This window comes from Felis catus, chromosome C1, assembly GCF_018350175.1.
Source record: "Felis catus isolate Fca126 chromosome C1, F.catus_Fca126_mat1.0, whole genome shotgun sequence".
Lineage (NCBI taxonomy): Eukaryota > Metazoa > Chordata > Mammalia > Carnivora > Felidae > Felis > Felis catus.
Window position 1 is genome coordinate 14,082,757 of NC_058375.1, and position 15,164 is coordinate 14,097,920.

Below are 15,164 nucleotides of genomic sequence, written 5' to 3' on the forward strand. Positions count from 1 at the left end.
CTTTTCCAACCTATCCTGTTTCATTCTGCATTCCTCTGAGAAGGACAAAAAGGATGTGGATTAGACGTCTGCACTGCTCGCTCGCGCTCTCTCTGTCTCTCTGAATCACCTATCTGTGTGCCTGGCCCTCTGTCCCAACAAAGGATTCCCACTTTCCTTACTGGTGGAGGCCACAGCACATGGCAGCTGGGAACCCGAGAGCCAGACTGCTTGTTCAGAGCTTGGCTCCAGCACTGCTACCTGGTGACCTTGGAAGAGCTGCCCCAGCCCCTGCTGCCACTTCTGGCCAGTGGGAGAGACGAGAGCGACAACTTCAGGAGGAGGTTTCTCAAGATTTGAGGAGGCATGTTCTTTTTTTTTTTTTAATTTTTTTTTCAACGTTTATTTACTTTTTTGGGACAGAGAGAGACAGAGCATGAACGGGGGAGGGGCAGAGAGAGACGGAGACATAGAATCAGAAACAGGCTCCAGGCTCTGAGCCATCAGCCCAGAGCCTGATACGGGGCTCGAACTCACGGACCGCGAGATCGTGACCTGGCTGAAGTCGGACGCTTAACCGACTGCGCCACCCAGGCGCCCCTGAGGAGGCATGTTCTGTATCATAAGCGGCAAATACTTGTCTATTCTCTGCCCTTTCATTTTATTTTGTTTCAACTTTTTTTTTGTTAATGTTTTTACTTATTTTTGAGACAGAGAGAGACAGAGCATGAGCAGGGGAGGGGCAGAGAGAGAGGGAAACACAGAATCTGAAGCAGGCTCCGGGCTCCGAGCTGTCAGCACAGAGCCCAATGCGGGGCTCGAACTCACAGACTGTGAGGTCGTGACCCGAGCTGAGGTCAGATGCTTGACCGACTGAGCCACCCAGGTGCCCCTATTCTGTTTCAACTTTTAAGTTAAAATTGCATGCGGTCACAGCCATCATTCTGGCGTTAGTTTCTACGCCTTAGTAAAGGCCTCCCCCATCTGAATACCATATATCATCTCTGCTTCCTCTCTGGTTCTTTAAATATATTTAAAGGAAATATGTTTATTTACTTTTGAGAGGGAAACAGAGTGTGAGCCGGGGAGGGGCAGACACAGAATCCAAAGCAGGCTCCAGGCTCTGAGCTGTCAGCACAGAGCCCGACGTGGGGCTCGAACCCATGAACCGCGAGATCATGACCCAAGCCGAAGTCGGACGCTCCCCTCTGGTTCTCGCCTGTCCATTTCATATTAGTCCGTAAGGAGGAGGAGGGAGTGCAGGCTTGGTTTTCCTTCCAAGTTTTAGTTGTGTCAGCAATTTGACCAAATAATCAAGTGTTTTCTCACAGGGAAACATGAACGTGACCTGTAATATACCCTCAATGCTTGCGTGACTGGGCCCGTTGCTGAGTGGTCAGCTCTGCTCGCTGCTGCCCTCGGTTCTGAGCTCTGTGCTGTCTTCGCACACGGCCCGCCCGCCTTTCGTGGAGCCCGTTCCTCGCCGGTGAAGTTCTGCCACTGCCACCAACGGGGTTTTGTCCTCCCAGCGCCCCCAGCACCTCATACGGCCCAACCGGCTTCCGCTGGGCTGTGTGCTGATCCTGTTCATTCGATCTACTGGCCCATCCCTTCAGTTCTTCTAGTGCAACAGCTTGCTTTCCCTAAAATTTTTAGATTTGCTTTATTGACTGACCGTTACTTGTGTTGGGCAGAATGTTTTAAAGAGTATCCCCTGCCCCAGCACACACACGGTGTGGGCGTGTGAGCATGACTGTGCATGTGTGCATGCCTGTGTGTGTGTGTGTGTCTGTGTGTGTGTCGGGGGACGGTCACCGAGGGCCTCTTCTCTGCACCACTATTCCAGTGGAGTCCACTCTTCCCAAAAGCCAGGCCAGGCAGAAGTCGGGCGGCAGGTTCTATGCGCTTCAAGCTCTGATGGAGCTTCAAGCCAGAAGAGGCAGGAAGAAGTCTAAGAAGGCTTTTTCCCTCAGGTACCTACAAGTTCCGTGGCCACCGGCCTGCCCTCATTGTGAATTTCTTTTACGGTCTCACCTTAAAAGAGGATTTAATTTTAGCAGGGCACACGGAAAGTGCCGAACTGTCACGTTTTCATTTTTCAGACCGTAATTCAGTGGACAACACCGAGTCGGACCTTCCCCTGGCCGCACCCCAGGTGCAGGACAGGACACCCTCGCTGTCCTCATCCCTAGAAGGGGCTCTGCCCGCGCTCCTCCCAGAGGGGCTGAGAAGAGGAGACGAGGCGACAGGTCAAATGTATTAGTAACGTGGCCCACATACAGGAGTGTTTCTGACACCTGACGGGCCTCCATTAAAGCCATGTTTCCATGACATTCACTAAGAACGACATCAGGAAGAATCAAAAAAGAGGGGAGGAGAGTCAAACTCTAAATCTGAGCCCCCACACAAAATAATCTCCATTTAGAATTTAGAATTTCCTCTGAAAAAATAACAAAACTGAACTGGCTGATGGGCATTAACAATGACAGGAAACAGCTTTCCAATTACCTAACTCTGGGGGATTTCAATCCCCTAGCCATCCGGAGTCATCCACCGTGACTGCTCTGTGCTCTAGAACTGCTCAGGACCAACGGACACGTCGTCACAGCCTCCTGGAAACAGTCTCGGCTCCTCGAGGAACCCATGCACACAAAGGAAAAGCAAAAGGCCCCCCAGATTTTTCTCCTTCGTTCACTTGGCTTCAAGTTTGAATTGTCTAGACTACTTGTGAAGCAGGCAATTTATCTCATTCTCAAATGGATCAAATGAGGGCCCGTTATTCTACGTATAACAGAACTCATCAGAGATTCGAATAGCTTTCTGGGCTGTAACTAGGAGGGAGCAGGCCAGGTGAGGGCACCCCAGGGAGCCCCATTTCCCTTTCCAAGCCAAATCATGCCATTCGGGCCTGGTTTACAGGGCTGCCTAGCTGCCACCTTGACACAAATCAGAGGCCGCACCTCTGAGGTGCAGGGTCCTTGCCTCAGCAGCAGGTTAGGGTCATGAAAGACCATCTCCGTCTGGAGAGGCAGCCCTGGGTCAGGGACAGGGGCCAGTTCAGCACCTTGGTCCAGGGGCTGCTCTCTCCTCTCCCCTTTTTTTTTTTTTTTTTTAGTCCCCACAGCTGCAGTCCATTCAAAGAGCAAAAAAAGCTTGCATGAAAAGGCTCACCACAACTTTCCAAGGAATGGAGTTCATTAAAATACTGCTGGAGGCCCTTGGCTGGAATGCTTTTCCCCTTGTAAAATGGAACTGCAGCTCAGTGTCGCCTGTAGGGAAGCTCAGGATAAGCTCAGAAACATCAGCGCAACAGAGACTGTGCAGGGGCTTTTGCATAATTACCAATTATTCGATCCATTCCCCTGCTCAAGCTCCAGAGACAATATCCGGCCTAGGAGAGAAAACTTCCCGACAGAGCCTATGACAAATGGGAGAATGGAAGCCAAGTTCCCCCAACCCTGACCTAAACCCACAGGGAACTTCCCTAGGGACCAGAGAATGGGGTCTGGCCTAAGGCTCCCAAACCACCCGGCCCCATGAGTCAGTGGTGTGTCACGGGGCGGGGACGGACGGGGACGGGGGACCCCTCACCTCCAGCTCAGCTCCTAGGTGCCCAGCAGGGGGAAGCCTACACCCAGCTGAGAGGCCCACGCACAAGGCCCCAGGCAGGAAAAGGCCAACTTCCCCAAGCCTCAACTTGACTTAAAGCTTTGGTGCAGAAAGCATTCTTTTTATATTAAAATGTCTTACATGTGGGCATGTTATGGATTGGAATGTAATTGTTTAAAGAGAAGAAACATAAAATTCTCTACTCCATGCAGCCACTTTGGGACCTGCCCCCCAAACTCCAAAGAGGTGTATCTGCTCCAGTGTAAGGAATGCTGTGGGGAAAGAACTGGAGGAACAGGGAGAGGCCTGGTGAAAGGCGGCCAGCGGAGAGCCAGGGGGAGACGGCACACAGTCCCTGCCGCTGGGGCCCGACCACCAAGGAGACCCGACCGCCTTTACACAAAAGTAAAGACAACAAATGCTCCGGCTGGGTATCTGCCTGATAGATAGACAGTGCCGAGCTGGCCCCGGCCAAAGTCTTCCCGCAATTCTCCGCTAGGTGCCAGCTCTATGGAGCCAGGGCTTTCGTCCTGTGCCCTCAGCCCCTGGAAGAGTATTTGACACACAGGGGATATTACATTCTTGTAGAAAGAGCAACTCAGTTCTGCAGCTCTTGACAGCCCCCCTCAGAGCTGATTAACCGGTAAAGACCAACGGGCCGAGAGAACCCAGCCAAGGTCCTTCTCATTAGGGGTCGGGTTTAAGGATCCTGGCATTTTCTCCTGTGGAAAGGGAGCCAAGGAATAAAGGCTGCATTTCTTCCCAGGGCTGAGCACAGCGGCTGACTCAGAGGAGGTGCCCCGTAAGTGTGGACTTCAATCCACGAACTTTTCACCCACTTAAGCGAAGACCCCTTTAGAAAGGAGAAGACACTTTTTTTTTTTTTTTTTTTTGAAAGAAGACATTTTAAATGTCGCCTCTGAAACAAAGGAGGAAAAAGTGCTGGTGGGAGATCGGTTTTCAATGGCGACAATAAGGGGCAAGTCAGGCAGGAAGAAGATACAAGCCTATTCACTCCTGTGTACAGATAAGCTGGATCGTCTTGGCCTGCAAGGCCCCGGTCCCCAGGCCCTGCGTGTCTTCACCACCTGGGGACGGAGCGGGTTTGGTGTTTCATTCACAGAGCCACCACTGGGAGAAGAACTTCCAGATCTCATTGGTTCTGCTATTAAAGACTGAACACTGAGTAACAATGCCTGGCAGAAATCAGACACGATAATATTAATGGACGATTAAATATAATATTCGCCTTCATTTCAGCAGACTCACAAACGTCTGAGAGCTTGGCTCCACCGGCTGCCTCACGGAGAGCAGGAGACTTGGAGACTTCAAGCTGTAGGTTCCCACTCGCTCATCTGCTGGGCCCCCGGTGCCTAAGAACCCGCCGTGCACCCCAGCCTTCTGACCTGTCAGGTGCAAAGAATCGCATGCTCCCTGCAGCCCTCACGCTGCTGAGAGGCAGACACTTTCTGCAAGCCATTCAAAGCCCAGGGCTGCTGAGGCTGGCAGGGCAAAACCCTGCACCCAGCTGGCCCCTTCTATTTCTGGAGGGCAATTCTGGCTGCTACAAAGAGGGATATGCGGCCACGAAAACTGACCGGGTCCTCCACTCGCTGGGAGAAGCACCAGGATGCCTCTTCCCGCCTCTAACCCCCAGGCCTGGCCAGGATAGCTTGGGGGCTTTCCCAGCTGATGACCTCCCCCTGGCTCGAGTTAGGCCTGGGGACACTCACGAGCTGGACCTCTAGGTGGCTACATCACAAAAGAAAGAAGGAATGAAAAATTAAACAACCAACGTTTGCAGGCAAAGACTCTCCTGCCTGGTTAAACGGATTTAGGGCTATTTTTGGTCTGCTCTGAAAGAGGGCAAAGGACGGATGGCCTGCTGGGTGCCAACTCGCAGAAACAAACTCCTTCCTCAGCTCAGGGCTCAAAATACACCCAGCCAAGTTTCGGCTAGAGCTGCCAGTGTGCAGAATGAAGCCACAGAAGGTCAAAGTTCAGGGAGCCAAGGGAGCATCTAAACATCATATGATTCTTGGCCCACACGGACGAAGTGGGTATTTTTGAAACAGCTTAACAACGGATTTCGGCTGGCTTCACTCTAGTACGACAGGATTAATATGTAATAAAATGGATGTTTTGGCCATCTGCAAAGGAAGGTCATTTCCCACCAATCCCAGCATGCACCATAATCCCGAGGCAGCAAACGCTCAAACGCTGGAAAGAAAAGAGAAGGAAGAAATGATAAATCGGGCTGCCCCGGCCTCGCGGCCACGCACACGCCACATTTCTCTTTAATACTGCCCTGTAACTGGACCGCTGGTGGACCGGATCAATTCCCCTACAGTTCTCTGGCTCCAACATCTAAGAGTGGCCATTCCCTTCATGGAGAATGCTGGCAAATCCTCACATTTTTGTCAGTCTTAAAATTGGACACTTCTCTTGAAAACAACTACTGCCCCTTCATTATTTTGGGCAAGTGAGCACGAGAGGAATGACTGCGATTTGCACCGAGCGGTGCGTTCGCCGCAATGGAAAACACCGGACTGATCCCAGATCATGTGAAACAAAGGCCTGGATACACACACTGCTTCTAGACGGACCCGTGGCGGTGTGAGTTTTCGGAAATTATAGCTCTGGGAACTTCAGAGGCACAGCAGTACACTCAGCACAGACCACCTCTTACAGGAATGAAAAGAATACTGCAGACCCAGTTAAAAAGAAAAGGAAAAAAAAAAAAAAGGCAAACAAACTCTGTCATTCCCAGGGCAAAGAGAAGAAAATTAGCAGCAATGAAAGACAAACATTCAAAGAAGGAATTTCTAGGACTGGTCACGGGATCTTGAACAAAACGGGCCCAAGTGCTCCTTGTACACTACGGTGCATAGCGAGGACCTTGACGCAAGGCCATTAATCAAAAAGTGGCCTTTGAAGCATGTCAATATAGTTTTAACGAGGTGTGCTTTACCAGATCCTAATTCGGCGAAAAGTCATGCTCCATTTCCATTTTGAGATTTATCATACTTCAAATTAAAAAATTAATGACCACACGGATTCCCCAGCCCATGCTGGATGATGGGGATCTATTACATACGGCCTCCTGTTCAGCCTTAGGAGGTAGATGGGGCCCAAGGCTGGCCTCCACACAACTTGGTGAGGGGAAGTCGGCACCCCTCCAACCTCCCCACAAAGCACTGGACAAAAGTGAAGTGCTAATCCCACGTGGCCTAGCTCTAAGAAGGGAGCGTCTTTCAAGTCTCTAGCTGCTGCTGCTGTTGTTTTCAATTGTATGAAAAATTTTTAAATTTTTTTAATGTTTATTTTTGACAGAGAGAGTCTAGACAGAGTGCAAGCGGGGTAGGGGCAGTGAGAGAGGGAGACACAGAATCTGAAGCAGGCTCCAGGCTCTGAGCTGTCAGCACAGCAGAGCCCGATGCAGGGCTTGAACCCACGAACCTCGAGATCATGATGAGCCAAAGTCGGACACTCAACCGACTAAGCCACCCAGGCACCCCTGAATTATATAATTTAATTCTAAATTACTCTCCATAAAACATACATTTTAATATTTTAAATTACTGATGAATTATTTAACCCCCTTTTCTCCAAACAGGTAAGACGGACACATTAGGAAGACGTACCATATTTAATCTGCTGCTCTAGGGGTGAGTGATTCACCAAAAGGTACCCAGCAGAGTGATCCCACCCGGAGGAGTTGGGATTCCTGGTGCTGCTCAGCCACACCACCGCCCCGGCTTCTTCCTGACCAAGTCTAAATCACCTAAAAGAGGTGCAGTGGTCCTACATACATTTCAAGGGCGACTGTGAAAATCAGATGAAATAATAACGCAAACCAAAGCACCCGGCCCAGTCCTGGGCACACGGCAGGCGTTCAACTGTTAGCTGTTGAACCCGCCACCTGCATCTCCCTCCAGCCCCTCGCCAGCCACGTTCTACGGAAGACAAAGTTAGAAGGGGGGAAGCAGTGCCTCTGACACTAACCCACAGGATGCCACAGAGCATGTCACCTATCTGGGGCAGGTGCAGAGTGGTACTTCAACCTGGGCCCAAGCACCCTTCTGCAAAGTACGTGCCACGGTGGGCCTCTCGCACCCAGTATGTGGCTGCGGTGAGAGGCGGCTCTCCTTCACTCCCGCCAAGCCCAAGTACAAGTACCAGACCCAGCCAGGGGAGCTGACCAGGTTCCCATAAAAGCTGCTCTGGGCACATCTCTGAAATAGAGAGCGGCGAGGGGATCGCACAGAAAACACACAGCTGTAGAGCACTTCAGTTGCCGTAAGAACAAAATAGCCCGAGGAATGGTCTACTGAGAAAAATTTGCTCATCATTTCTTCTATGTTCGGTTGATTTCTAAAATACAGTAACAGCTAAATTGGCACACTGAATTTAAACTCAGCCAAGCATGCTTTCATGCTGAGTTTAAAGACAAACAGGCCTCCGCCACTGACCCAATTAGGGATCTGATCATACCTTCAGCCTCTGCCCACCTCTGCCACATACGATCAAGCAAAAATAAGCAAAAATCTCCGATCAGGAAAAACACAAAACAATACAGCACTGCCCATTTCGCTACTTTAACGGGGCTGGGAGTCAGCAAACCAGTCCGCACAGCCCGGTGTGCCCCAAGTTCACGGAGTGGATGACGGTGACAATAGCCACCGCTTCACGTTCAAGCCCTCCTTCTGACCTTCAGGGACCCCTCGGAACCACCCAACTCTGTATTTCACCATTTCCCAACACAGACTGCTTTCTCTCAACACCCCCCCCCACCCCCCAAGCTGCCCCGCCCAACTCACTGCACATCCTCATGCCCAGATTGTTTACAAAATCAGGTCTAACCAATCCAATGTTTGGGCCAATACTGGAAAATCAGGAAGTTTCACATCAAATTCTAAATGTATGGCTTCTCCAGAAAAATCCGAAAGCAAGTAACAGAGGACCACCCACCCACAGGGCAATAAACAAGCAGCTGGAACGAAGCGGCCCCTGCCCTTTCAGAGGGGACCTGCCCACCAACCCCCTCGAGTACATTCTGTTCCCCTCACGGGCTGAAGGCACTTCCCAGGCTCTGGGTTTTGACTTGATTCCGCACGTTCGGAGGCTCGTTTGCCTTGCGATTCCACCCACTCTTCTTTCACGCGCCCCTAACACGCCTCCGTGTCAGCCGGGACCCATCGCGCCTTGCGTCGCAAGTACCTGTCGCTGTCTTTCTCATCAGGGCTGCTCACCTCAAGAAACCTCCTCCTCCTTCTTACTTGCGGAACTGTTACCCGCACAAGCTAGCGGGTTCACAACTCCTCACTGGGCTGACTGTGTCACACAGCTGCCTCCCGACTGGGACTCTGGGTGCCTATAAATACACAGACAGTTGCGAGTAGGGGCCTGCAGACTGCTGGGAAGTTCTCCGTGGCGATGACACGAGTCTCCCGCGGTAAGGCTTTGCTAGTACAACTGCTCTGAACTCATACAACGGAATGAAGTGTGTGGACAGGTTTTCAATCCATTACAGTAAAAGCCACCTCATCGATGAGCCACGGTCGGCAGCTGATGATCACATCCAGAAGACATGGGGGCCATGAGCACAACAGGGGACTGGACTCGGAGGCCCAGGTGCCAGAGCCGGAGCCAGAATGTACTGGCCAAAAAATCTAGCAACTCAGTTGGCCTCTTGGGGCCTGATTTTAGTTTATTTTACTTCTTTTCAATATTTCCCATAGCTTTATAGGTTATTTAAAATAGTCTGAGCTATTTCAAATAATATCATGGTGCCAGTTAATCTGAGGCATCATTGTGAGACCAATCATTCCGAATTAAAAAGAAAAGACGCATTTAAAAAGTAGGTGTGATGAGATCTTTGAAAGCCGGCTTTTGTGTTTTATACCATTCCAAGTGGAAGGGAAGCCCTCAAGTATGTTACAGGGTAGATTCTGCACTGCCTTGGTTGGAGAAACTTCCACAACAGCAAAGAAATGAAGGAAGCCTGGCTCCGGGCACTACCGAATGCCTGCTGGGCGTGTACGGCCTCTTCCTCCCTGCGCGGAGATGCAAGCTTCTAGAGCCTGAACCCATGCAGGTGGGGCAAGGAGACAGACGGTGACCAACTTCAGAAGTCCTATCTTGGGCTCTGCAAACGCAGCTGGCTCCGAGACAACTGCGTGGAGGAATCTCAGAGCTCAGTGGGGGTGGAAGGTTTCTGCCGTGTTTTGAGCGCCGCACGGCAAAAGGCACACAAACACAACCAGTTGGGAGCCACAGCCCCAAGGAAACCATACGAACAAAGCTCATACCAGGTCGATCAGGTCGCTGAGGTTTTTCTCGATTTGCTGTGGAGGCAGGCGCCTCATCAAGTCCAAGGCACAGTCCAGCTGCTGATCGCTCTGTGAAAAGAGAAACAGACGTGTCTGTGTTATTTTGCTTTTGCCAAAAGAAGCGCCAAAACCCCCTTTTATTATTTTTAAGTTTATTTATTTGTTTTGAAATGGTGGGGGGGGGCAAGGAAGAGAGAGACCGGGAGAGTGTGTATGGGGAGGGGAGGAGCAGAGAGGCGGGGGGAGAGAGAATCCCAAGCAGGCTCCGCACATTCAGCACAGAGCCTGATGCAGGGATTGATCCCACAAATCATGAGATCATGACCTGAGCCAAAATCAAGAGTCAGACGCTCAACCAAATGAGCCACCCAGGCACCCCTAAAACCCCCTCTGAAAAAGCATTCTTGCAGTTTCAGCTTGCCCAGGGTACTCTAACTCCAAGCAGGACTGCAGCGGGCCCTCCAACACATCTCCCAGAGAGAGGGGGACAGGCTCTGTGACGGCACAATCTCACGTGGAGGCATCCAGAACATACTCCAAGTGGGAAGCAGGCCAGAGCTCCACCCACAGCTCAATGCCCCTCGGCTTTCCTTTTCCAATTCAACAGACCGTGGGAGATGCCGACGTGTGACCTCCTGATCAGCCCTACAAGGGACCATGGTCCAACAGCAAGTTAGGCTTTCTCCTTTGCTGTCACTTGGACATACAAGTCAGGTAATGTTACCAGGCAAAGAACATCCGGCAAGATGCACACCAAGGTTAAAGTGTTTCAGTGAATTCAACGGAAGCTTGGGACATGTCCCCAGGCGCCAGGCCCTTGCAAAGGAGACCGAGACCTGGAGCATCTACAGTCAAGAGGTCGCTCCAGCTGCAGAGCAGACGGCCAGAGCAGCCAACGGGGGTCACTGCAGCCGTAGGGGCCCAGGAGGATAAAGACTATACCGTGAGCTTCACAGTACTCTCGCCTCATCTGGCAGTCAGTCTGCACACATTTACCACGAGCCGCCAGCCAGCCCTCATAAATACGGGACCGATGACGGAGGCAGGAGGGCGGAGGGAGGAAGGACCGAGTGGGGGTGAAGTGAAAGTAATCAGTGCCCAGGGGCTACGGCACAGGAGGCACGACGAGAAAGGGGAGAAAGGCAGCCCAGGCAGACAGGGCAGACGACCGCACGCACCCTGAGAAGTACAGGCAGGGAGGCCGGCCCGATGGCTCAGAGGCACCACCTCATGAGTGTCCCAAACCTGCTCTGCCCAGACCAAGCGCAGAATCTTTAAAAGCCCTCCATCAACACACTAGAGTATCTTCATAAAATACACAAAGTAATCCTGGAGATGCCACATTGGCCTTAGTGAAATAGAACCCCCGAGTAGGACCGCCTGTGCCCTAGGTATGTTAACCACGGACGCTGTGGGGCGAGGACCCGCTCTGTACTTCACCAAGGAACGAACACGTCGAGGTGGCTGGAGGCTGTTTCATTCCCAGGTAACTGATGTGGCGCATACAGCAGGCTGTTTTTAAAAAAGAAGAAAACAAAACAAACAAATACAAAACCAACTTGTGCCCTGCTGAAGATGGTGATCAGTGACACTTTATTCTGGGACACATGACCGTCACTACTAGCCTGCAAAGCTGGACACACACACGTGCACACACACATACTCTCTCTCACCCCAGAAATGGTAGAGCACTTGTTCTGTTCGGTGGAACATTCCAGCAACCGTGGGTTCCCCGCTTGTGCCATGCCGTCTATCTATGCCAGCCAAGGCCATAGTGACATGGGTCTGGCCTACTGGACACACACACGTGCACACGCACATACTCTCTCTCACCCCAGAAATGGTAGAGCACTTGTTCTGTTCGGTGGAACATTCCAGCAACCGTGGGTTCCCCGCTTGCGCCATGCCGTCTATCTATGCCAGCCAAGGCCACAGTGACATGGGTCTGGCCTACTGGCACGGGAAGACGTTTTAACACCACTTAACGGGTCGAGAACGCAGAAAAATGTAGTTACCGCCAGAGAGACTTCTAGTCAACGTCCGGTTCTGCCATTCATCAACTAGAAAGAACCTTGGGCAAATTTCTTAACCCCTCCAAGCCTGTATTTATCCGTAAAATGGGACAGTATGTACTTCACAGGGTTGTTGCAATGATTCACTTAATACCCGTGAAATTTTTAATATACAACAGTATGTGTTTGGGAGTACTGTCTGTGTATGTGTATTAATACATGTTGTAAGTATCTTGACATTTTAAAATATAAATGTAACATCCACCCCACTCAACCTAGCCCTCAAGTCTTTCCGGCTGCTGTAAATTGGAGACACGAGCAGCTGTGTCTCCCCTCCCCCACAACCGTGCCAGAACAGAAAACCCTGAAGTATTCAAGTCAAACTAGCTAAAAGATGTAAACTAATGAGCCAAAGACCTAAACAGACACCTCCCTGAAGAAGAGAGGCAGATGACAAATGAGGATATGAAAAGATGCTCCACGTCATTTGTTACCAGGGAGATGCGGAGAAATACAAACGAAAGCAGCAGTGAGATCCCATTACACCCCTATGAGAGCGGCCCAGACCCGGGACTCTGCCGACAAGGCTGTGGGGCAACAGGAACTCTGACTCGTTGCCGGTGGGAACACAAAATGGGACGCAGCCACCTTCGAAGACAGTTTGGTGGCTTCTCACGAAGCGAAGCATGCACCTGCCATCGAATTCGTACGATCCAACAACTGCACGCCTTGGTATTTACCCAAAGGAGCTCAAAACTTATGACCGTCCACACAAAAACCTGCACACAAATTTCATACCAGCTTTATTCATAACTGCCCCACCCTGGGAACAACAGAGATGCCCTTCCGTAGGTGAATGGATAAGCAAACCTGTGGCCCATCCAGACACCGGAATACTATTCAGGGCTAAAAAGAAAAGATACCAAGCCATGGAAAGACATGGAGGAATCCTGAATGCCAAGTGAAAGAAGCCAGTCTGAAAAGGCTACATACTAGTGATTCCAACGAGGTGGCATTCTGGAAGAGGCAAAACTATGGAGACAGGAGAAAGACCAGTGATTGCCAGAGGCTGAAGGGGAGGGAGGGCTGAACAAGCAGAGGACAGCACACGGGATGTTCAGGTCAGTGAAACCACCCTGCACGGTACTATAATGGTAGGCACGTGTCACTGGAATGTGTCCCAAAGCACAGACCGTACAACACGAAGAGTGAATCCTAATGGAAACTACGGATTTTGAATGATTATGATGTGTCAGTACAGATTCAGCAGTGTTAACTCTGGTGGGGAATGCTGATTTATAGTGGGGAAGGCCATGTGTTGTAAGGCAGGGAATATACGGGCACTCTCCGTACTTTCTTGCTCAATTTTCCTGTGAACTAAAAACTGCTCTAAAAAACCACGTCTACTAAAAAAAAAGCTGGGGCGGCTCAGTCGGTTCAATGTCTGACTCTTGATTTCGGTTCATGAAATCGAGTCCCATATCAGCACAGAGCCTGCTTGGGATTCTCATTCTCTCTCTCTCTCTCTGCCCCTCCCTGGCTAGTACATGCTCACACTCGCTCTCCCTCTCTCAAAATAAATAAACATTAATAAAAAAAAGCTGTGAACGAGTGTTTTCAACTGGGGTTGATCCTGCCCTCCCACAAACCCCCAGGAGACATCTGGCAATGCATGGCAGTATTTTTTCGTTGTCATCACAGGAAGAGAAGGCGCTACTGGCATCTGATGGGTAGGAACGAGAGATGCTTCTAAACATTCTACGATGCAGAAGACAGTCCCCAACAAACCTGGCCCCAAATGCCAGAGTCAAGTCTGAAAACCCTAATTTAAAAGTCAGCTAAAAGTCATTTTGGGGGACTGCAGACGCTCAGACTCTGATCAAAGCTAAGGCTCTAGAAAACTGCACACCCACAGAAACATTTTACACACAATTCTAATTCACAGACCACTCACAACCCCTAAAAACTTCTGGTCTTTAGAAATATTCTCAACTGGGTATTAATACTCTTCCCGAGAACAAAAAAACCAAAGTTAGATAGAAGTAAACCTAGCTATGCTGAAACCTTCATCCAGAACATACAGGAAGTCAAAAGCAATAAACTAGAAACTGAGCAGCGTATTATCTAGGAAGAGAAAGTCGTAACTTGGCCAGAAAAGAGCCGCATGGAAAGATCTGGTGTCCACCCTTCCATGCAGCCTGAGCACAGCCTCGCCCCCGAGGGCGCCAGCGGCTCGGAGGCCCCGTCCTGGACGGTCCTCTGTCTGACTGCGTCTATTTGAGAGCACTAGAAAAACACAACTGCAAAATGGTCTAACTCCTATTTTGCATCAATCCCAATGAATCCTGCTCGGAAATGTTTCACTACAAATTTCGAGGGCTGAGGACGTCTGTCGTTAAATTCGGAAAAGGACCGAAGGCTTCCCAGAAGTGAAGCAACATGGGGAAGCTTAACCACAGCTTGCAAAAAGTTAAAATGAGAGTGAACCGGGCCCTTCACCCGGGAGTCACCCCATACCCTGAGGGGTCCAAACAGGACACAGCACCAGAGAACGAAGACAACACAGACGGCCCGCAGCTCCGGGCAACAACGTGAGCGAGCCCAGAGACACAGTGACCGGCTGTCAGGCTTGGGTGTCCCGCCCCGGTTCCTGCCCTCAGCCGGCTTTCTGTGTATTTTGTGGATGCTCATCCCACGACTGAGCGCTCCCCGTGGACGGACGGCGCCTTCAAAGCCCAAAGTGCTCCCAGACACGTCCCGCAGACAACACGCCTCAGCAGGTCTACCTCCCGCTGGTGGTGGTCTCCAGGCTGAAGGGTAAATGATAAAAGCATGACCACCGCCCCTCCCTCCGCAGAGTTCTCTGCCCATTCCGTTAGTCATTCGATAACTACTCGAGTGTTTCCTAGGTGACAAGCACTGTTTTTGATGCCGAATGGTGAGTAAAACAAAGTGTCTTCGGGAACTTATGCTGTAGTCAAAATCTGCATGGGAAAAAAAGATCTTTGTTAGGAAGAGTCTCTGTTAGGACGTCAAAGAGTAAGGAGGGGACAGGTACCCCACTTCAGGCTGGTAAGGTTCTACAGGATCGGACTACGAGTTCTGGGTATGTGTGTGTGTGGGGGGGGGGGGTGGGCTGTGTGTGTTTAAGCACATAAATCAAGTCAGGAAATGTTTCACTTTCTGCTCGTTTTTCACACGACTTGAAGAAAAAACACAAAACTGCTTCAAT

At 50.6% G+C, this 15,164-nt stretch overlaps 1 protein-coding gene across 6 annotated transcripts in view; it reads right to left on the minus strand.

The window, feature by feature from the left end:
• The window catches only part of CAPZB (capping actin protein of muscle Z-line subunit beta), a 134,731-nt gene that overhangs the window by 62,249 nt on the left and 57,318 nt on the right, over positions 1-15,164 (minus strand). For all 6 annotated transcript variants that reach the window (XM_023258222.2, XM_006934366.4, XM_006934367.5 and 3 more), the window contains exon 2: positions 9,900-9,989. In XM_023258222.2, the coding sequence (XP_023113990.1) occupies positions 9,900-9,989 (90 nt within the window). The remainder of the gene's footprint in view (positions 1-9,899; positions 9,990-15,164) is intronic.